At 43.8% G+C, this 21,947-nt stretch overlaps 1 protein-coding gene across 9 annotated transcripts in view; it reads right to left on the bottom strand.

The window, feature by feature from the left end:
- The window catches only part of LOC119174291 (apoptotic signal-regulating kinase 1), a 145,263-nt gene that overhangs the window by 59,445 nt on the left and 63,871 nt on the right, over window positions 1–21,947 (bottom strand). For 6 of the 9 annotated variants that reach the window (XM_037425136.2, XM_037425133.2, XM_075895828.1 and 3 more), the window contains exons 15-23: window positions 19,873–20,134; window positions 10,934–11,034; window positions 10,288–10,426; window positions 8,974–9,035; window positions 8,789–8,854; window positions 7,122–7,222; window positions 5,480–5,548; window positions 4,237–4,289; window positions 2,975–3,047 (exon numbers count right to left, since the gene is read on the bottom strand). In XM_037425136.2, coding sequence (XP_037281033.2) covers window positions 2,975–3,047; window positions 4,237–4,289; window positions 5,480–5,548; window positions 7,122–7,222; window positions 8,789–8,854; window positions 8,974–9,035; window positions 10,288–10,426; window positions 10,934–11,034; window positions 19,873–20,134 — 926 coding nt within the window. The remainder of the gene's footprint in view (window positions 1–2,974; window positions 3,048–4,236; window positions 4,290–5,479; window positions 5,549–7,121; window positions 7,223–8,788; window positions 8,855–8,973; window positions 9,036–10,287; window positions 10,427–10,933; window positions 11,035–19,872; window positions 20,135–21,947) is intronic. The other 3 variants (XM_037425132.2, XM_075895829.1, XM_075895830.1) reach the window with 1 other exon arrangement.

Genomic DNA, 21,947 nt, shown 5'->3' with positions numbered 1-21,947 from the left:
ACTGCTTTTTTTCTTTTTTTTTTTTCACTAATGAACTCTCTGGCCACTGCAACGGGATGTTTCAGAGAAAGTGGTGAGGGGAGCCTCTCGTCAACAGAGTAGACGCTACGTACTTTCAAAATGAATATAGAGATGTTAGGTAGGTCACGACTGGTTGTAAGTAGTATAAATTGATTGATTGTAAGTCACTTCCCTTTGTCTCGTAATTACCGCAAATAAACTCTGAACATAACATCCCCTACACCTTTCTTGGCTTCACTACCTGTTGGTTTGATACAACTGTGTTTCAACAAAGATGTGCCTCTAAACCTAGTCCCCCTCTTTGAACTGCCCTGCTCCATCATTTTAGGAGTGTTTACTGGTGCCAATCATTCAGCCTAATGTAAACTACTATGGAAGCACATTGTTTTGCACAAGCAGCCAGCATTAACATTTTTGAAACTGCAGAATTCTAAATGTTTTATGCTAAGCACCTACCCCTTCAAAGTGCCAGCATCAGCCGAAACAGCCACCCTGTCACGGCCGTCAAGAGACTGCTAGGAGTGATGACAGGAATATTCAATAATTTATGGTGGGAACAGATAAACCAATAGGGCTGCAGGTAACGCACAGTGACAACTAGCAATTGTTTAAGAAAACCCAGCAGTTGCAGGGCTTCCCCGATAAAGCGTGTCTACTGCCGCCACTCCCACACTTCTCGTTCAATTCGCTGACTGCACGTTGTGGGGTACACAGTGGCCAGGACGACTAAAGTCACAGAGTGGCACCGCGCAAGAAAAATAATGTACGCTGCACCTCTCGGCATTTCGATGTATATAGAAACGAGTCTGCTTTCGAAATAAATATGGCTTGTTCGATTCCACAGCCATTGCAGCGCTGCCTAAAAGCTTTTTGTTGGCTGCCATCTTGGGTTTTTGCTGCCATAACCAGACAAGCGTGCATATCTCGATGTAATTTTCAGCAAAAATGAGGTGGGGGCTTCCACGGGACTTTAGAGTGCAGAGTAAAGGCCTCCCAGATGTGTCAAGTAAAATTGGATAGCATGATTCTTCTTTGACACTTTGAAGACTGGGACAAAGTGTCAGCAAATAAAGCCTTACTTTTTCAAGCCAACAGAGAACAGAGATAGTAGCTATATGCTAATTTGATCATAAATACGACAAAAACTATTGCAAACAAATGTACACATTAGTGCTGCTTTACGAACTGAAGCCCTGCCTAGCTGCAACTTTATGTAGTACAGACTTGAAGAGGACGGTAGCCTTTAATGTGAGCCTCAGATGACAGCTAAACGTGGCAGCACATTCAAGTATTAAGGAGGCACGAAAATGAAATATTATTATTGCTCAGAACAGGGTAACCTATGAAAACTATACTTTTTCTTTTTCTAGGCCTTGCATAAAACTGCAGCATCGAAGATGTTGACACATAATGATCTCAGTTTCTATGAAATTTTAGCATATTGGGCAACAGCTATGTAGAAATACTCTCTAAGAGTTGCCAGTTTCATTCTTCAGTCAATTAGTTTCCCTTTCACACGAAAATACTAAGGACTAGGAGCCCAATAGCTCTGTCAAAACTTGCATAAACGCAGAGCTGCCATGCTCTGCCTTTATGTAGACTCTGCCTTAAAGGCGATCACACTAGGCAAACTTGCGTTTTTAAGTATTTTGTTGCTTTGGTATTGACCTACCTGTCAGTCTGGAAATGTACTCTTCAAACACAGTGCAACCTTATGCTTTCAGCATCTGCTTGACATTCTTTCCTTTTTTCTTACCACACACACACAAAAAACAAAACAAAACAGAGAGACCGTTTTTGGTATGTCTGAGTTATGAATTTATGCAACAGCCTACTGGATTTACAATGCACTGTATATATATTAAAATGAGGATGAATAAACACAATTTCGCACGGTGCTTATTTCGGTAAAATATGCGCAACACTTTCATGCTAAAAATATTTGTAAAAAAAAACGAGGACACATTTTTCGAAAATTGTGAAACAGTCAAGCCTTGTTTCGTCCTGCTTGAAACATTTCTTTTTTCAAGGAAAAACATATAACACACATTATAATTTGATACACCTGAGTGTGACCACTAATTGGACATTCTCTAGGTACATTCTTGCAAAGCAAAAAGTAATTAACACAAGTGAAATCATTCACTTGCCTTTCCATTCACTTTCTTCTAAAATAACTTGACTCATAACATGCCGGAAAGTTGTGTACCAGCTTAGTCATTATTGCATTCCAGCTTTCACAATGTCATGTGACACTGACCTGACTTACAAGATAGGTTGCTTAGCTTGGGGGGCCAGTACCATACTTTGTGATGAGACACGTGGCAGCACAACATAGTGGTCTTGCATATAAAACGTGCTGCCTTACATCAATGCTGAGTCCTCGTTACCTTCAGGTCAAGACCGGCGTATGCATCATTAGCTTGACGACATTCTCGGCAGAAAAGAAATGAGTGCCGACTTTTCAAGAAAGGGGGCACGAGACAGACTGTGGTCAATATTTAGGGAAGGGACAAGCCTGGGTGCAAAACGTTATGATATTACTAACTATCATAATGAACATCCAGAGCTATAGAAATTGTCCACACCAAATGAGCAACATTTCCTGCAGCACCTTTACAAAAACAATCGCGGTACTGGCCTTAACTGCTGACGCCTGCTGGTGGAAAATGAACCAGAACTAAAAAAAAAAAAACATACCCACACGGCCTGGGACTTGTTCCGTAGAACTTTTCGTCCGACAGCAGCAGCAAAAAGAAAAAGCCACAGGCCAATGTGCAAGCCAGCATAAAAAGCACAAGGCCGAAAATTATAAACACCGCATAAAAAAAAAAGTTTTGTTGTCAATTTGGCTTGAACTAAAAAACAAACAAATAAAGCAGCAAAAGAAAACACAACTGGCATGCCCAGTGTACAGCGTATGCTTTTCAGACACAAGCAATGAGACACTGACCCGTCCTCCCCGGTGCTGGCGAACCGAGACATGCGCTCCGGCTTGTCCATCTTGTGTACACGATCGGCCGGAACTGCGGTATAACACACATCTCCCACATCTACCATTTTTGACAAGACGTAATGGCTAGAACATCTTGCTGGGCCAGTTTCCAGAACACAATGAGCACTAACTGTAACAAAATTTCAAGTTGTTTAGGTTTGCGAAGACATAACAAGCACACTAATGTTGAATTTCAATGGGAGAGTCAGAGCAGCCGACGGTCTGTGCGTGAGAGCACTAGACTCCGGCGCAGAGCAATGCCTTCGGATCCAAGATTGGAACACAACACATGCCACCAAAGGAAGGTGGAAGCTGAAGGTCTACCTTTTAGACGACGATTTATCGAGTAGTACCGTGCGCACAGCCATTCCATTCTGCTGACAAATTAAGTCGAATCCGCTTGTGCGCATCAGTTTCAGTGTCGCTGTCACTATGGAGTTTCGGTGTCGCTGTCACTATGGAGCAGGCAAAGCAATTCCTGTCGTCCGCCACTACCACCACAACATGGGAACACCGGCGGTGCCCCCTGCAGGCAAACATGTTGAAGAAGGTATGTCGACCCAAGTTCCGGTTCACTCCCCCGAATTTCGCGGAGAAACTTTTTCTGCTGCACGGAAAGACACCCACTTCGAATCCATTCAGACTCACAATGGAACGCTCAACTCCTGCGCTCACTCTGTCACTGGAACACACTTGCTCCAAAACGAGCAGAAAAACTTGCTCCGACTCCTCCATTGGAGTTCAACATTAAATAGAGGAATAATATAACATAGACAACTTAAAACACAAATCGGCAGAGTAGTGAATACATATTCTATCCCCTTTATAATCGGTACCACACATAATCGGGTAATTGAAACACTGGTCAGAGGCTGCTTGTGTACATGGCACATAGAACAAGCAAGGCATACGAATCTGGGAATCAGCATGCGACCTGGATGTAAGCAACAAGTGAAATTTGAAAACTTTCAAAGGTTAACATACTAATACCCATAGTGCTGACAAAATGAATGTGGGAAACAAAAATGCTCTACTCAAATTGTGATCGGACTGCTAGACTGTAACAAGCGTCAGCAGTCATCTTGATCCCAATAAGGCCTGACAGTGATTAAAAGTGACCACGCATCAGCTCCTAATCTGTAATTCGAATCGGCCTTGATTGCAAACAAAAGTGCTCATGCGACTGTGGTGCAAATGAGCGGAAAATACAGGGACATCACCTGATATGCTTCGGCTGAAGTCAGGAGCAGGAGGCCGCGTTTTCTTTTTGCTACTGGAAAAAAAGACAAAAAGACATCAAGAGAGTATCGAAAAAGACAGAAAGATACTCCTTTCCTTTCTAGCTTTACAGCTTATAAAAAAGACTATGCAAAATAAATGACAAAAAGGAAAACAATAACATGTCAAATATAACTTTGCCATTCAATGCAATTTGAGGAAGCTTTTCTTGAAATAAGAAATTAAAAAGTCGATTTCTCTCTAACTTCAACAAAGATTTTTTTTTTTGCCCCAGAAGTGTGTGTAACATCATTATGCTACATCTGGGCACCCAAGTCACAACCCCAGCTTTATTTTGACGAGGCTGCACACACCATGCCTTTGTACACAGACCCTGCTATCCGTAGCATTCTTAAGTACAGGATAGTGCTCGAGAAGGTTGCAATTAGTTTCACTTTTCATGGTTTGTGCGACAAACAGCACTGTCTGCCTCCCACAAATCGTTCAGTCTTGTCACACGACCACTACGTTCAGGTCTTTGCTTATGAACAGCTTTTTATAGCTTTACGTGACTGTCTACCTGGCCTCCATTAGCCAGACATTGTGCCCCAAACCTCCACAGCCCTCTATTACTTCGGCATCTCTCATAATCATATTGTAGTTTTGGGAAGAAAAAACACAGATATTACTTTTATTTTCAGACATGGTTCTCTCCATATCCAGGCAGCATGGTAGTCTCTACTTCCAGGTCGCCCTCGAGCCACCCTTGCGGACTTTCAAAAGACAGGTTTTGGTTGGTGGAAAAACGATGTCGTGGTGGCATTTAAGTATTGCTACATTTCAATTTTAGATTTCGAAGGTCCAAAAAATTTCTTCCTAATCTTATCAGCTACCAGATTTCAATAATTTCGGTGCAGTCACCATTTTGTGAAATGGAGTTTTAATTTTCCTTCTGCAATTGGTGAATTGAGAACAACAGTTAAGGAAAGCTACTGTTTTTCAGAGTATAATGAGTGAGTACAGTTCCAAGCTGTGCTTTAATGAACAATCATACCCCCTTTTTTTCGTTCACCTCAAGATGAATTTGCGATATTACTTTTTTTTTTATTTCACGCAACTGGAAATTCGTTTCTCAAGTTAGAATTGACAGGTAACAATAAAAGAAAAACTTCAAAACAAACATAGATTTATCTGAATTCAAGAAATAATGACACAATGTAATAAGAAGACTCGGGTATTACTCACTCTGTTATGAATGGGTCTTCTAAAAGTTCCGCAGCAGTGGCCCGTTTTGCAGGGTCTGGTTCGAAGCACCTGTACAGCAGCATTTTACGACTGATTATGTCCTTCTTTTATTTAAGGATTAGCACTTTCCCAAATCGGCTCCCCTAATGATACACGATGTAAAAGATCATGGTGCTAAAATGGATGCTGAAGTTACCGAGAAGTTGGTGATTTTATTCTGGTCGGACACCTAGCATGTCACGGAGGTGCTTAACATAGGCATGTCATAAGTAGTGTGATCAGTGCATAAACTGTATGTTGTCAGAGATGACCACATCTCCACAGACACGGCCCTAGTCGACAACCTATGGCAGCCATGGACTGGCTACAAGATGGGACACAGCTAGGCCTTGGTGGGCCTAGCTGTGTCCCATCTTGTAGCCAGTCCATGGCTGCCATAGGTTGTCGACTAGGGCCGTGTCTGTGGAGATGTGGTCATCTCTGACAACATATAAGTGCTCATCTGAGTCTTGGCCACAAATGCTCGTCCCACCGCACCAGATGTGCACAACATTGCGCTATCTCCTCCACTGTCTCCCTTCTGTGGCCAAACGCAAAAAGTACAGTGCCTGCATGCACCTTCAACAACCCTCAATTTAAAGAAAAATTAAAATAACATGCTACATTTTGCATGCAATGTGCACATGGTGTCCAGGGCCTCCTGAAGGCAGTGTTATTCAATCATATGAGTTGCGAAACTCCCCATAGACTCCATGTATAAAAATCCAGACACACCATTGCCCAAGATGTCGGGATTGTGCAGATTGTCACGCCACCTGTTAACCAGCACACCCACTACTAAATGCATTATTTGTGTTTTGTGTTGTCGCTCCCAGATGGCGTGACAGTCTGCTAATTGCCGAAAATTCGGGCCAATACATGCCCGGGCTTGGAACACAGTTTCGCAACTGGTATGATAAAATAACTTTGCCTGAAGCCATGTGTTGCAGGGCTTTGAGACACGGGCTTGTTTGTTTGATGAGCAATAAATGCAAGCACATGAAAAGTATCACGAGCCCCAGGAAGCATAACACAAAGGACACATTAGCGAATTGGTCTGCCGTTTCCTGAGCTCAAGGCAGAAAGCATAGGGTTGCTCTGAACTTGATGGGACTGGGGGTTTCCAACGCCGGTCATGAACACTTGACCACTGGTCAAAACTTGAGCCATTCCAGTCCACAACCAAAGCGTCATTTCTTCTGTGTGACAAGAGCACCTACTGACATGATTACTAAATAGTACGCAAAAGCTTTACATCTGCTAAGTGGCTGAATGTACAAAACACCAATGCGACACATTACAGACATGGTGTTCTCGATGGGAGGGTGCTACTAAAATTACCTCCTACTGGTTCATTAGCACATGAAGTGTCAATCAGAACTTGCTGAAATGTGCACCTTCAGAACGTTATTTTTCTTAGACATAATTCAGCAGAATACACAACTTAGACACAGTGTCTGGTGCCCTTTTATGAAGGCTTTTAGACAGAAGCAACAAACCACTGAACACACAAGGCTTAACTCTGTAAAATCTAAGGCAATATGAACATGTCGCTGTGGATATCAGTGGTTAACGTGTCCCTCTTTCTTTCATAACTACTCACCTTTTTATGAACTTCTGGGCTTTCTCTGATAAGGATGATGGGATCTCAGGATGGATCTTAAAGCAACCCACTTTAAACATGGCTGCCTGTGGTGTGCCAAGCTGCAATGAAAAGAACAAATCCTTTGCGAAATTGCGTCTCTTGCAGCATAAGGTAAGCTTAAACGCCAGAGTTTTTCTCAATGGGCCTGATAATGGCAGCGAATTCACAAAGAATGTATCGAAACGAAAAAGCTTGAAGTGATGAGAGAACAATATGATCTACCACGCTTCGTGAAAGTGAGGTGCACTTCTCCTTATTAGCAGCTGGGGATCATTATAGCATGCACAAGGCTATAATGTCAGCGACGACACCAGATTTCACACAGCTCGCACTCTAAAATTTTCACTTTTCAAGGCTGCCATAGTAATTGCAGTGAACGGCATGTGGTTCAGCTAAATTTGCCTTCGGGAAGAAGCTTTCATGAACTACAACCCATTCTATTAGGTTCATTCATGCAGGCTAAAAAGCAAAAACCCCATTTGAGCAAGAAGCCATACACTGCGAGGGTGAATCCCATACATATACAAAAATACCCAATAATGCTAGAAGAAGAGTTTTTGTTCTACTTGCATCACTAGTACAACACCACACACATGTGATGAGACGTGCGCGTGTGTCATAGCGGAAAAGCCGACATGGACGTAGCAGATGAATTCGCCGAACAGAAGCGGGGTGGAAAATTTGGCGTGAAGAAAAAGACAACGAACAGTGCGGATAAAGGAGGGGGTCACGCGGTTGGCAAGCCGGTTTAATGGCCTATACCCCATAGTGGGTACGAGCCAAGGCAGGGAAAGAAAAGAAGAAGGCAAGCAAGCAAGGTGGCGTCGGATAGGGCGGCAGCAAAGACGACGGTTCGCCAGGGTCACGGTCGTGGATTCGTCCCTAGTGACTGGCAGGGCTTAAGGGTCCGAAAGCATTGCTTTGCTTGGCCTCAAGTGTCAACGGTCCTTGGTGTACGCATCCTGCTCTGTCGGCGCATCTGCTTCAGCGTTGCCCTGCTCTTCACCGAACTCCTGGTGTGCCGGCATCCCAGAGTTGCATTGTGCTTACGCAGGCGTGCCCCGCAAACATTCCAAACTCTCGCCGGTGAGACGTTCACGTGTTGGAACACTATTTAGCCTGGTGTGTTGCTTCTGCAGCTTTGTCTCCATTATATAACGCCCTTGTCGTGGGTCCTTTGTGTATGTGTCTGCTTAAAGTGAAAAGAAAACGAAAACAGCCTTGCCGGTTCCTTTAGAACGTTGCTGTCCCCAATGCAACTTGTTCTCATATCTTTATTATTTAAAGAAACACGTAACAACACATAATGCAAAAGACGCGGGCTCTGCAAGCTTTTGTTGCAACCCGTCACTGTCTAAATGCAACTACAGCCAAAAGGTGGCACAAGTGCTACTTATATAATGCCTTGCGAAGCTCGACAAACGAACATCACAGCTAATAAACTTCACAAGTCGCAGTGCTACAGTTAGCACAACTCTGAAAGCTGACATTCAGATAGGCAAACTGAGCAGATGAGCACCCCAAAAAAAACCTCAGATAAAAAGAAACTAGGGCAAGTACTGCACAACACCATAGGTGTATAATATGTCCACCAGTCACGATCAAAATGAGGAAGAAAGACAGACCTCGATGAAGGGAGTCTTGCCGGTGGCCATCTCTACGACTGTGCATCCCAGTGACCAGATGTCAGCCTGCACAAGGCATGAAAATCGGGAACATCAGCCAAAAGAGAGATGGCAAGTTTCACACTTCATTCTTTTTAAAAATGTCAGGCACAGTTTGAAGTTTAGCAAGTGATGTGAATACTCACCGGTGCACCGTAACCTCTCTGGCCATTGTCAATCACTTCAGGTGCCATGTATTGAAATGTTCCTGGGCAGAGATATTAAAACCAATCGTTACGAAAAGGTGTTCAGGCAGGGCTACGGTATTGTTAGACGAACACTTATAATACCCAATTAACGTGGCCGTTGCAAATTACTCTGAGCCGGACACAGGCTTCGAACACTACCCCTGTAAAAGCTTCTAGAATGAGTGAATTTGCAGTGTGTAGCGTGTAAACACACATTAACATCTTGCCTCAGAGGCTTTCCAACCATTCAAGGTCTCAAATGCCACCACAGCTAATAATTGTCTCTACCCCGCTTATTAAGAGCATGAGAGCTCCAACGCGGACATGAAAAGGTGCTTCCTTTGTGGTGTCGTGCCTTCTCATGTGTCTTTCCACATTACATAAAACTGGTTCAACCTTAAATCACAGTGCATTTGCCACTATGCTAGCATGAAGGGCACCGGAGAGGTGAAGACTCCCTTTCAACAATCAGAGATACGGAAACAATCTAATCTAAAAAGATACACCGATGTGTTACAGAAGACTGTTACTGTCAAAACTAGCATGTGCCAATTACCCTCAGTACAACTAATCCCTTCCATTTTCTTTTAATGCACTTAGTACCACAAAGAGAGATTAGAGCATCCATGTTTGATAGCGTCTAGACAACTTCCGTGCAATAGCTTTCAAATGTCTGAGCTGCACTGAAAGGTAGGCTGTGCGAATATTCAAACTCTGAATATTTTTCAAATAGTGTTTGCTATTTCATACGATTCGCATGAAAATTTTACTATTTGAAGTATTCCAGCTTTTGGAAAACAGACAAAATGGTTTATAATAATGAATACTGTAAATAAAAAAACACATAATCGTCGTGCAGCATGCTTGGCCCTGTGCTTTCGGGAATCGGCTCGTCGAATTTACTGCTAGCCATTTCCACTGATGTTCTGAGCGGTGGCTACTAAAAAAAAGCTGCGCTTACTAAATATACCATGATATACAACAAACCCAGACATAACGAAATGTCTGATATAATGAAGTAAATGAAGAATAGCCTAGCAAGAGATATAGTGTTCGACTTTTATAACAAATTTTCGGATACAGAGAACTAATTTTCATGTTCCAAGCAATTTCATTATAATGAGGTTTGAGCGCAGGTCAATCTTTCATGGCCTTATTTTTCAACTAACTGTCACCCACATTTGATGCAGAAAAGTCACGAGTTAACGACGCAAGCAGCAAGTAAATGTGCACAACAAAAGGCACCAACCATTTCTTTGCATTGAAACCAACCTGTGAAGGTGCCCGTCACCATGTTCATGCCTGCAAGACGCTTTGAGGTGCCGAAGTCTGTGATCTTGATGGCACCGCTATACGTGTTCACCAGCACGTTGTCACCTTTGATGTCACGGTGTACTATTCTCTGGTCATGCTAAGATCACGGAAATAGAGAAAGAGACAACTCAAGTTCCAATAGTAAGCGAACGTGCAGAAAAGTGACGTTTCAAGTACAGTCATGCATTCTGAATGAGAGTCAGCCAATTGCAAATTATGCGAAAGCGAGGGCCCACCAGTTTCAAATATGCATTTAAACAGGAGGCACAACCAACCATTTCATTACATTTGCAACCTAACACACACACACGCAATAAAAGCAAGGTCGTGTCATTGTTAGGTGCTACAGAGTCGCTAATCGCTCCTACAAATTCTAGACTAACAATAAGTTAAGCAACACTGATGGTTGGGTGATTTTGCGATACCCAATAGGAAAAATACAGCATGCAAATGGATGAGGCAAAGAAAAGTAACAGCACACCATTGCTGGTGTTGTTTGTGTCCAGGTAGCGCTTCAGTTGAGTTACTTTCCTTTATACCGCCTGTCTGTGCACCATACTTCTTCCCGTAAAAATGGATAACGATTAAATGAGGACGATCTCACCAGGTACTTGAGACCTTCCAAGATCTGCTTGGTGTAGAAGGCAATAGCAGTCTCGTTGTTCAAAGGACCCCACTTTGACCGCAGGAGCTGGGACAGACTCCCTGCAAAGTGGACCAACACAAACCTGCAGATCAATACTAGTAAAGGCTCGTTTAAGTAAACCTACCTGGCAAATCTTCAGGTACACATTTAGCATGCATGCATACGCATAATCAAACGATGACAACGAGGTGACAATGACAAAGCACTGTTCATTTTCTAGCTATGTGCTGGATACTAACACTGTATGGACCGCTTATAACGTTAGTCACGGAAGCCATGAATATACGCACTATAAGCGGTGCCGCACTATAACCAAAACAACCTTTTTCAAGAGCCGCAATGGCACACAACATGTTGAGCAACAGCCACGCGTGTCCGAGAACTGAAGCATGCAATGTGTGGTGCATACAATCTTTTAAATTTAGAAGTGTTAAAAAAAAGTTGACGTCCACATACACGTGTTGCCAGCGAAATGAACACGAAAAGGGGAGGGCTGGGTGTCTAACAAAAGAAAGTACTATTACGGAAATTTGCCAACTGCTTCTCAGACCGCCTCAATTAGTATGCACATTACACGAAAACTATGTTGATTCAGGTCTGAAATTTCATGTTTATTTTTTATTTAATTTTATTTATTCAATACTGTAAGCCTTTCTCAGGCTCATACAGGGTGGGCGAGCAAATATACACAGTCGCGTACAAACCAGGCAATATCGCACATAGTGGAAGAAACAGAATCACAAGATGATGGTGAAAAAAAAAAAAAAAACTTGAACAGTGAAAGCAATTGTACAAAATCATGGACAGGTCACAAAACATCGAGGTATCAGCAGGGGGTACAGTGATCAGTGTGTTCGGAAGCGCTCACAAACATCAAAAAACAAAAGTTGCTTTTAGTCTTCATAAAACAGGCTTTCTACATTCTGAACAAATGAATCTGCAGAGGGAAGATTAACGCATTCACGTGGCAATTTGTTCCACTCTTCCACTGCTGACGGGAAGAATGAATATTTAAAAGTGTCACAGCGTGACATGAATGGTCTGATGCACTTATTGTGGTTGGTACGAAGGGAGTGATGGTTAGGCGGCTTTATATAGTTGTCTTTATCTAAGTTTAAACCGATGTGATACAAAAGAAAAGTAAACTTTAAGGAAGAGACACGGCGACGAGCTGCAAGGGTCGGCAAGCATGCCCGCCTGCGCAGCTCAGTGACACTGTCATGCCTCGAATACTTAGAATAGATAAAGCGAAGGGCCTTGCGTTGGACGATTTCTAATTTGTTGGAAAGATATTTTTGGTGGGGGTTCCAAACAGTGCTGGCGTACTCAAGGATCGGCCTTATGAGAGATTTATATGCTGTCAGTTTTACATTAGAAGGCGCCAATGCAAGTTTTCGACGCAGGAACCCTAGCTGGCGATAGGCTTTTGTGTATGTGCTGCTTATATGTGCATTCCACTTCAGTTTACTAGTAAAGATAACGCCCAAGTATTTAACAGCGTCGTTTCTTGCAATGTTTGTGCCGACCAAATTGTAACTAAAATGCTGGATTGTTTTTCTGCGAGTTATGCTAAGGCAAGCTGTTTTTGACACGTTAATTTCCATTACCCACTCAAGGCACCAGCATGCAATATTAGCTAGTGTGGTATTAAGTCTAAGCTGGTCATCAGTTGTGCGGATAGTGGTGTAGATCACGCAGTCGTCAGCGAATAATCTTATTTTAACATTAGGCTCATTTTAACGTTAAGAGTTGAGTAACGGTAGACAGGTTTTTACGGAATCCGTGTTGGTTTGGGTGCAATAAGCTGTTATCTTCTAAATAAGCAATTATTGCCTTGTTGATTACATGTTCCAATAATTTACAGCAGCAGCTAGTTAGCAAGATAGGCCTGAATGTTTCTATGGACAGCTTTCTCCCGCCTTTATGAATTGGAATTACCTTTGCACACAACCAGTCTGCAGGTAAAGAAGCTGTTAGCAGGGATGCTTTAAAAATTGCTTCAAGGAAGGGATATAGTTGCTCTGCGTAGCGTCGAAGGAATACAATTGAAATATTGTCAGGACTCACTGATTTCTTAACATCGATCTGCAACAGCAGGTTCAGAATACCTTCCGTAGTGACAACGACATCGGGCATTAAAAAAGGATGCACCGGAGCAACAGGGCTGCTTGGTGCGCATGCACGTGTAAATACTGACTGAAAATACCAATTGAAAGCATTGGAAACGGCCTGCGCGTCCTTTACGATAGTACCCTCAATTTCTACTTCAGTTGTTGGGTTTTCCGGCCGTGCCAAGAAACGCCAAAATTTTTGCGGCTGATCCGTCATGAAGTGAGATAACATTTGTGAAAAAAAAGTTTGTCTTGCATTTATAATTTTCGTTTTAAGCTGAGATGCAAGTTCCTTTAAGATGATTAGATTCCTCTTTTTCTTGCGCATTCCCTGTACCCTTCTTTTAAGGTGAATAATACGGCGATTGATCCATGGTGTTTTTCTTTGTGTGCGCTTTAGTTTCGTTGGGATAAAATTTTGTTCACAGTACGCAAGTATTTTTTTCAGTTGAATCCACATACCATTAACACCCTCACATTCCTCTAGAGAAAAAGTCTCTAGTGCTGTGTCGAGGTAATCAATAACACAAACATCATTAGCTCTGGTGTAGTCTTTCACGGCTATCCATGAATTTGTGCCATCGGGTTTGGTATTTAAGCATTCAAGGTTAAAAGTTATGATTAACATTTTGTGGTCAGATATTCCATCTTCTACAGTGGCTTTACCGGATAGGTTATCGGAAAGAAAAGCTAGCTCTAGTATGGAGCGAGTGTTTCCTTGAATTTGGGTTGGTTCCTGGACCAACTGGGGCAATGAAAAATTGAACATTAAATTGTATAATAGCTGGCTGTTGGCGGTATTTCTAGTCCTTGTTAAGTTTTCCCAGTCAATAGCTGAAAGATGCCAATAGTTTGATTTTACGAACAAGCTCCCCATTTCAAGACGTCGCAATCGAATCGCGAAGCACCATTGGAGTGCTACACGTGCCATCCTCTTTGACAATATTCATCTCTTCCCATCAAGTGGAAACACCGCAGAGAGTTTCCTTGATTCCGCATGAAATCGCAACTTTGATAGCACGCGACTGATCACGCAAACAACGCCGATTAGGCCTAACCTGCCGTTTGGTATGTTGTCGCGGAAAGTTTGTCCGATACATGAAAGTCCGGTGTCGAAAAGACCGCACTCAAGTACTGAACCAAGAACAGCATGTGTGATACGAAGTTCACATTTGCGACTGGGAGATCAACGGCGACGAAAACCCACCAAGCTAGACTGCGCACTGGTTGCAAAGCCGTAAAAGGTTTTAAATTTACGATAGCAAACTCGATATCTCTAGCAAGCACGATAAGGACTATGCTTTTCCCGGCCGGAAACTGTTAGGCACAGTTGATAAGGAGGGTATCGCACATTCCATGTCGTGTCGCGCACGTCCAGCAATGATAATCCATGGGCATCGGTTTAAAAGCTTATCGGTGACCGATACTTGGCGAGCCCATGCAGCGTGCCGGCGGTCTTTTTTTCTTTTCTTTTTCTTCCCTCCGCCCTTTGTTCGTTCACTTCATGTCCCACCCTTTTTCGTAACGACCTCGTCGCTCACACCCCAGCGGCACCGCACACAGCGCACCTCCTTTCAGATGCGCACTCGCTACCGCGATTGTGACAAAGATTTTCCGGCAACCGCATTATAACCGGTTTTTCATCTTGAGGGACTGCACAATATACACATGCATATACATGTGGTTCTACGGGAGTCGGAAAAGACAGCATTGTTAAAAACGACTGTTCAATGTTTAAATACTATTCAAAAGGTAATCAATACTGGATTTAATTTGACTGGCTTTTGGATCTATTCATTTCATTCTCAATTTGGTCTTAAAAATCAGCATTTACCAGCCCCCGAAAACCAACAAGACAATTTGACAGGGTTTCGAATTGCTGCTTTTAATGCTAGAACTATAAATACTACGACGTAAATATCCCTTTATATTAATGGTGAAAAGGCTCCTTCGGTGAAAATATCACTGTATATTAACAGTGAAAAGGCACATGTCAAAGTTATTCAAAAAGTGCTCAATATTGAATTCAGTTCAACTTAATCCTGCATTTATTCGGTTGATATTCTATTTGGTCTCAGAAATCATCGTTAGTACCCCTCTCCGCCCTCCTGCCCCCTGAAAACCAACAACCAAACGTCCCCACACTGTTCCGTGCAATAGACTCTCCGTAAACAAAGATCTCTTACAACAGCTGCTTAAATAGAACACCTACGTCTTATACGATTGGTATTGAACTTCGTATTCTGCAATCCTGTTTGATTTACAGTAAATGGCACACTCGTATTGAATGAAACATATTTTCCTAATCCATTCAGGTTCCGTTCAGCAAGAGTTTATTATATACTAAAGAATTCAAAAAAGCAGAGTGCATACTAACAAGAATTTACAGTAAGTGAGAAATTCGACATTGCGGAGCTCAAGTAAATGGGAACTCAGGATTCAGTTGAATGGCTGTGTTCCAACTATAGTGAACTATAGTATGATCTAGTGGCGCAACTGGCAGGCTGTGGCGGCTGTCTCAGCGGTCCAAAGCGACACGGACTTCCGCTAGGATTGCTCGCGGCGCCACTGCACCTTTTTATGTCATGTGCCTGAGGAGAGCACGCGCCAGCGGTGTCTTCTCTGAATAGCGCGGGCAGAGCAGGAGTCAATCAGTGCGTGAGTATGTGTGTGAGTTTGGCGCGTTGAGCCAACGCCACCTAAAGAAACTTCGTCAAGGCCTGCAAGCTCTACCGCATATGTCAACGCACTGACGACGCTGGTTGTGTAGTGCACTATGGTGAACACAACGCAGCCGACGCCAGAATTCGGCGGCGCGTTTGCATCGGCGTTGCAGTCCCTGCAGCATCACTGCGCTTCAACGAGAAATTAAGAATGTTGCATCGTTCTTTGTGTGCCGTCGGGTTCTTATAAGTTGTGATGTGTGCTGCTTGTGGTTGTGCTCGTGTTTGTCAGTGAGTGACTAGATTGCGAGCAGCTGTGGTGCCAAGAAAGTGTTGTGTCCACATTTCTGTGGAAATTGTGAATCTGGGCCGCAAGCGCATGCCGTAATTACTCGAATCTAACGCACACTTTTTTTCTGGTTAAGCGAGTTTAGAAATCGTATGCGCGTTAGAATCGAGTACAAAAAAAAAAAAAAAAGAATACGGTCATTCTATTGCCATCGGCATTTCCAAAATGGCTGTCCCTTACAAGCGTCGGCATGGTGCGTCGGCCATTTCTGCCTATGTGTTTCCCATGTGCGGCACTTCGTACGTGTTCTGAGGAGTTCGTCATCTTGTAGTGCATTAGCATCGACGGCATGGAAGGACCGACTCCAAAAACTCGACGAGTGCACCACGATGTCGCTCTTAAAAGAAAAGTCATTGCGTGTGCTGAAAAAGGACGGAAATCGGGCCGCATCGCGGTCGTTCGGAGTCCCCGAAATGTGCGTGCGGGACTGGTGGAAATAAAAGCAGAAGATTGTCGACAGTAAAGATAAAGGTGGACCACAGCAGGATCAGTGGACCACAGCAGGATCGGTTTCCGCAAATTGAAGAGCTGCTCGGCAAGTATGTGATTGAGCAGTGAGCGGCACAGCGGCCTGTGACGACAGAACTGCGTTATGTGCAGGCTATGCAGTTAGCCTTAGAAAAAGGGCTAATGCGGAGCCAGTTTAAAGCGAGCAGGTGCTGGATAACCAACTTTACGAAGAGGAAAGGCTTTTCCCTCCGAAGGCGAACGGGCATATGCGAAAAGTTTCCGGAGGAGTACGATGAAAAGCTTCACAGTTTTCGGAGGTTCGTGCTAAACTTGCGGCACAACAACGGCTACCTGCTTGGGCAAATCAGGAATGCCCACCAGACGCCTCTTTACTTCGACATGCCTGGCACCACAACCGTCAAGAAGAAGGGGGCGAAGCAAGTTCGCGTGCTGACATCGGGCCACGGTAAAACTAGAGTGACGGCAATGCTCCGTTGTACGTCAAATCGGCACAAGCTTACCCCGTACCTCATATTTAAACGGAAAATGCTCCCGAAAGGAGTCATTTTCCCGAGTTGTGCGATCGTGCGGGCCAACGAGAAAAATGGGTGCGCATTGCAATCGATGTCTTACTTTTTTTTTTTTCGGCGTGGAAACCGGGTGCGCGTTACAATCAAGGGCGCGGTAGAATCGAGTAAATACAGTATTTGTATTTTGGATTGACTAAGGCGCACAGAAAGCACGGATATGGGCCATCTGCATAGGGATAGTGTTAGCCTAACAAAACATGAAAATGTAAATATCCTGCTTTTCTTTCATTTTGTGTATTGTGTTACATCTAGTACCGTGTTATTACGTGTCACTTTTATCTTATGCGCGCTTTTCGAAGTACGCATTAAGGCCAATACAGTCGAACCCCGCTACAACGAAACTCACAGGGATCGGAAAATATTTCGTTGAAGCGAGAATTTCATTGTAGTGAAATCGAAAAAAATATAGCTGATCTGATCTAGCAAAACAAAGGAACGTTTATATTTAAATTTAATAAGTGTCCGCTGTTTCCTATTCTTTCCCAGCAGCGTCACGACGTGATTCACAGTCGTGCATAGCGAGGCCATAGTGAAAACCACACTGAAACAACGCCTACAAATACTTTCATAAACGTACCCCAAACAGTTGCATTAACACGTTGACACCAGTAGCCGTACGCCGTCATGTCTATCCAACAACGCCGAGATAGAGGCAGGGTATCGTAGAGCGGTGACTTTTGCTTTGATCTATACCATTCTTATCATCCATAACTCGCGGCTAGCTGATTTGGTTGATAATGTGGACGATAATGTGGCCGCTATGATTGGGTACCACACTGGCCAAGTGTGAATAAAATGATAAGCATTGGAATCGAAAGAGGTATCGCTCTGCGGTTGCAGGCATCAGCTGCGTGAAGAAAACCATTAATTGAGCGACTGAGCTTCAGCTTCGGATCATCTGCCGCTCGAAAGCAACCTAGTGGCTAAAGCAGGGCTATCCTCCATGCAGCAGGGCAGTCTCATTGCCATCACAATCGGCAATGGCTGCGCCCATGCTTGCTGAAAAGCGGCGGTTTCTGGTGGTGCCAACACGTGTTTTAAACTTTCTCAACATACTTTCAGGTTCTCAAAATGCACCAAAGTGTTAAAAATTGGGTTTTCTGCATAGCAATAAATATCTGAGCCTGGAATTGCATCATGAAATTTTGTTGAAGCGGAACGGCAGAAGAAAAAGTATTCGTTGTGGCAACAATATTTGTGCATTGACTCCTATGGACTGCTGACAGGAAACCGTGAATTTTTTGTTGTAGCGGTAATTTCGTTGAAGCGGAGTTTATTGTAGCGGGATTCAACTGTACCATAAATGGGAAGCATAATGCTGTCGCTTTTTTGTCATTCGCAGATGTTCGAAGTTATTTTTAGCCCCAGTAATATAGTTGAGAGGGCCAGCGACGGCCAAAAGGAAATCCTAGTGCACACGAAATGCGCTTTTTATTCCTTCGGTCTGTGTGCGTGCTTCTCAACAAGTGTTCTTGAGGGATGCGTACCGTGCTCTTGTGGGCCGCGGGCCACGTAAGAGAGCGAAGCCGATGAGCGTCTTTTGCAGGCCGGATCATTGCATTTCCAGTTCTAACAAGTCACTCAACTGCACGTGTGCCAGTGCAATGTGCTGCATTCTCTCACCGTTGTTGAGGTGGAGTCTGCACTTTGTGAGATATCCCGCAACAAAAAACATGTAGCTCGCGACATGTCGAAGCGGAGAACAGATTCTTATTGCTTTGCTCTGGGTTGCCCAATCGTTTACCGGAGCTCTCCAAAGGCGTCACTCTTTGCAGCTCCCAGAGATAAAGATCTCTGCAGAAAGTGGGAGTGCAACCTCCGGAGGGCTGACAAGCCTCTGACTGAAACTTCAGCGGTGTGCGAACATAACTTTGAGCCAACATACACCCTGTGCGAATATGTGCACATAATAAACGGCAGTGAAGTGCGCATTCTCCGAGAAAAACCATCACTGGTTCCGGATGCCATGCCAACGCTTTTGCCAGGTTGTTAACACCGTAACTAACCTCGTAATTTTAGGTTTGCATAAGCCAGAAAGCAAACGCGCGTTAGAAGTAACCGCATCCGCAGCTCCGCAGGAGTCCGTGACAGCTCGACAACGCAGCCGAAGGTGGCATGAAAAGTAGCAGCGGCGTCCCCTGGCGGCATCCGCGAGAAAGTTTACGCCAGGGCTCAGCCGGTCATGCAACTAGATCATATTCTAGTTCACTATAGCTCCAATTCTAAGACAGCATCGTAGATAGTCTATGCTATCGAGTCCATGTCGTCTGAGAAATGGAACACGTCTGGACGACTTTTACGCGATGACGCGCCAACTCACGTCGAGGAGAGAAAGCTAAAATAAACATTGGTATTATTTTTTTGGCCTATTTCGTTTTAAAAGAAAAATTGAACATTACTGACATTGAGCATCTGGAGAAGCATTTGCTTGAGTGCAGACGACAATTAGGGCGACATCCAACCTTTCCTAGGTTTCCGAGCAGTTCGCTGAGCCACCATCTTGTTTGGACAGCAAAGTAGCCTGCATCCTATTTGTCCATGATGCGGACTTTTCGAACCTATCTTGCTGGCTACGTGACAACTAGAATCGGACTTAAGATGGCCGCCGTCCACTTAGCTGTCTATTTAGCCGTCTACGGTAAGTATTGAAATTCATCCAATGTTTGGATTCTTTTTTCATACCCTCGGGCCTCCAACGATTAATAAAAGCAAGCAGCTTGCTGTTGAGGCTCACCTCCAGGCACACGCTCCATGCAGATCTTGACAAATCCATTTTCGCTGATGGAACCGTAGTAGCGCACTATCTTGCGATGGTGCAACTGGGAGTGTAGCTTGATCTCCTCGTGCAAGGGCTGCACTTCACTCAGGTTCTCCTCCGGGATCTCTTTGACGGCAATCTTCACCTGGGTGGTCAGGTCGCGGGCCGCATACACCACCCCGTACGTGCCTTTGCCCAGGACAATGCGCCGACCCTGGTCATCCATCTCATACTCAAACTGCATCAGAGGAAAGTAAAAAGAGATGACGAGTGCTGATGATAACGAGTGAGTGATTTGCAAAATTTCAACGTCGGAACATTTGAGACAAGTAATGGGATGGGAACACCGCGTGATGCATGGGTGTGAGCCTTCCTGAAGCGAAGCACATCAAGCCTGAGCTACCTGTACTCTTATGCTTTACATTTCTTGCACTTGTAAGGGACTGCCTTCATTTGAGACCCAACGAAGGTCAAGAACTTAGATGTGAGGCTTTTATATCCGAGGTGTTGGTCCTGCCACATTAGTGCCTGGAGCAATTTTGAAGCAAAAAAAAGTCTCTTGGAGCAGATACGAAGCAGGAGAAACAAGGTTTTAGAGCAGATTTGGAGCAGACAAAACGGAACTCTTGGTGAATATCCTTATTTGTGTGCGTACTTGACATAATGCTGCAAAAGGGCAAGGCTGACACTTAGAGACCAGCCATTAATCAAGCTCTGAGCATGAAAAAGTGCCGCACCACAAAATAGGTGTTGAAGTGAAAAACTATGAGACAACAGAAGCGTGTACATTCGATACTTACGAATGATAGGCATCATTAGGTAGTTCTAAAAAGAAAACGAAAAATGCCATAAAACCAGCAGTCTAACACTTGAAGAAAAAGGCGAAGAAAACTCACTGCAAATGAGAATGTACCATTTGAAACTGCCTTCGTAGATATTGAATTCAATAATCACCACTACTCACTACGGATCAGTTCCATCGTACTCAATAATTTGTAGAGGCGTGAGCACTCAACAGCATTCTCCTTTCACTGCCAAAGACTTTGGATTGAGCGCTTCTGATATTTCACATACTCAGAAAAAGTCTTGTAAAGCGATAAAATTCGCAGAAAATGAACTGATGCCAAGCTGGAGTCATTGATCAATCCAAGTATAAAGTGGAGGGATGCTCTTCTTTAAGGCACTTTGAAGAAGCCAAGTTCGTTAGTTAGAACGTTGGCTTTAGCAACTACCCGTGTTAAACAATGTTTCTCCTCAAAATGCTATCAAGCAGCAAACACTTGGTACGAGCCCTCGTGCATCACAAACGGTTGGCCGGACCCCCTCCTTCCCCCTGGGACCGCTGTAACAGGGGTCCTAAGACTGGGTTCAGTGTTCAGCAAGTGCCGAGGACTAGTGTGACTAGACTTAATCCCAGTTTTGCCATGCAGTTCACACTTAAGTTCACCAGATGGCTCATTAGGCAGTCCACGCACAGTGAGAAATCTTCATGGCAACGCCGCTCAACGCTCGCCAGTGTGCGGTCTGCAAACAAAAGGTGGCATCGGAAGGAATCAACTGGAAACATTTGCATGCCTGGATGACTTCTTTTTGTCGATTCATAACAACACATTGTTCTCGCGGCCTTTATAACGCATGTGAACACTTGCTCGTTATTTGTGCCCAACTGCGTGGCTCAGTTCTAGTGTGCTTGCTTACCACAGCATTAAGTTGGTCTCGCGATCGAGATAAGTCGCGCAGCGAGCTCTATGATGTGTGCGAGAGCAGCTGCACTGTATCGAGTCCAACTTGCTCAACGAGCACCTTGCGGCGTAGCTTTACCATAGGCATAGAAGAATGTTGAAAAAGCAGGCTTGTGCGAATAGTGAATTTCAGGTTCAAAGCGAATTCGAAGGGAATAGTGATTTTGGTTGAATAATTCCGAATTGAATTCATATAATATATATGGCATATTATAAAGAAAAATAGGTATATTCGTCATGACCTAACCTGCAAAACACTTTTTATGAATTGAAACAACAGTTGCACAAAAGTTTTTTTTTTGTTCAAGA

The sequence above is a fragment of the Rhipicephalus microplus genome, chromosome 5, assembly GCF_043290135.1.
Source record: "Rhipicephalus microplus isolate Deutch F79 chromosome 5, USDA_Rmic, whole genome shotgun sequence".
Taxonomy (NCBI): Eukaryota; Metazoa; Arthropoda; class Arachnida; order Ixodida; family Ixodidae; genus Rhipicephalus; species Rhipicephalus microplus.
The sequence above is the reverse complement of the archived record's forward strand: the minus strand, read 5'-3'. Positions and strand labels throughout refer to the sequence as shown.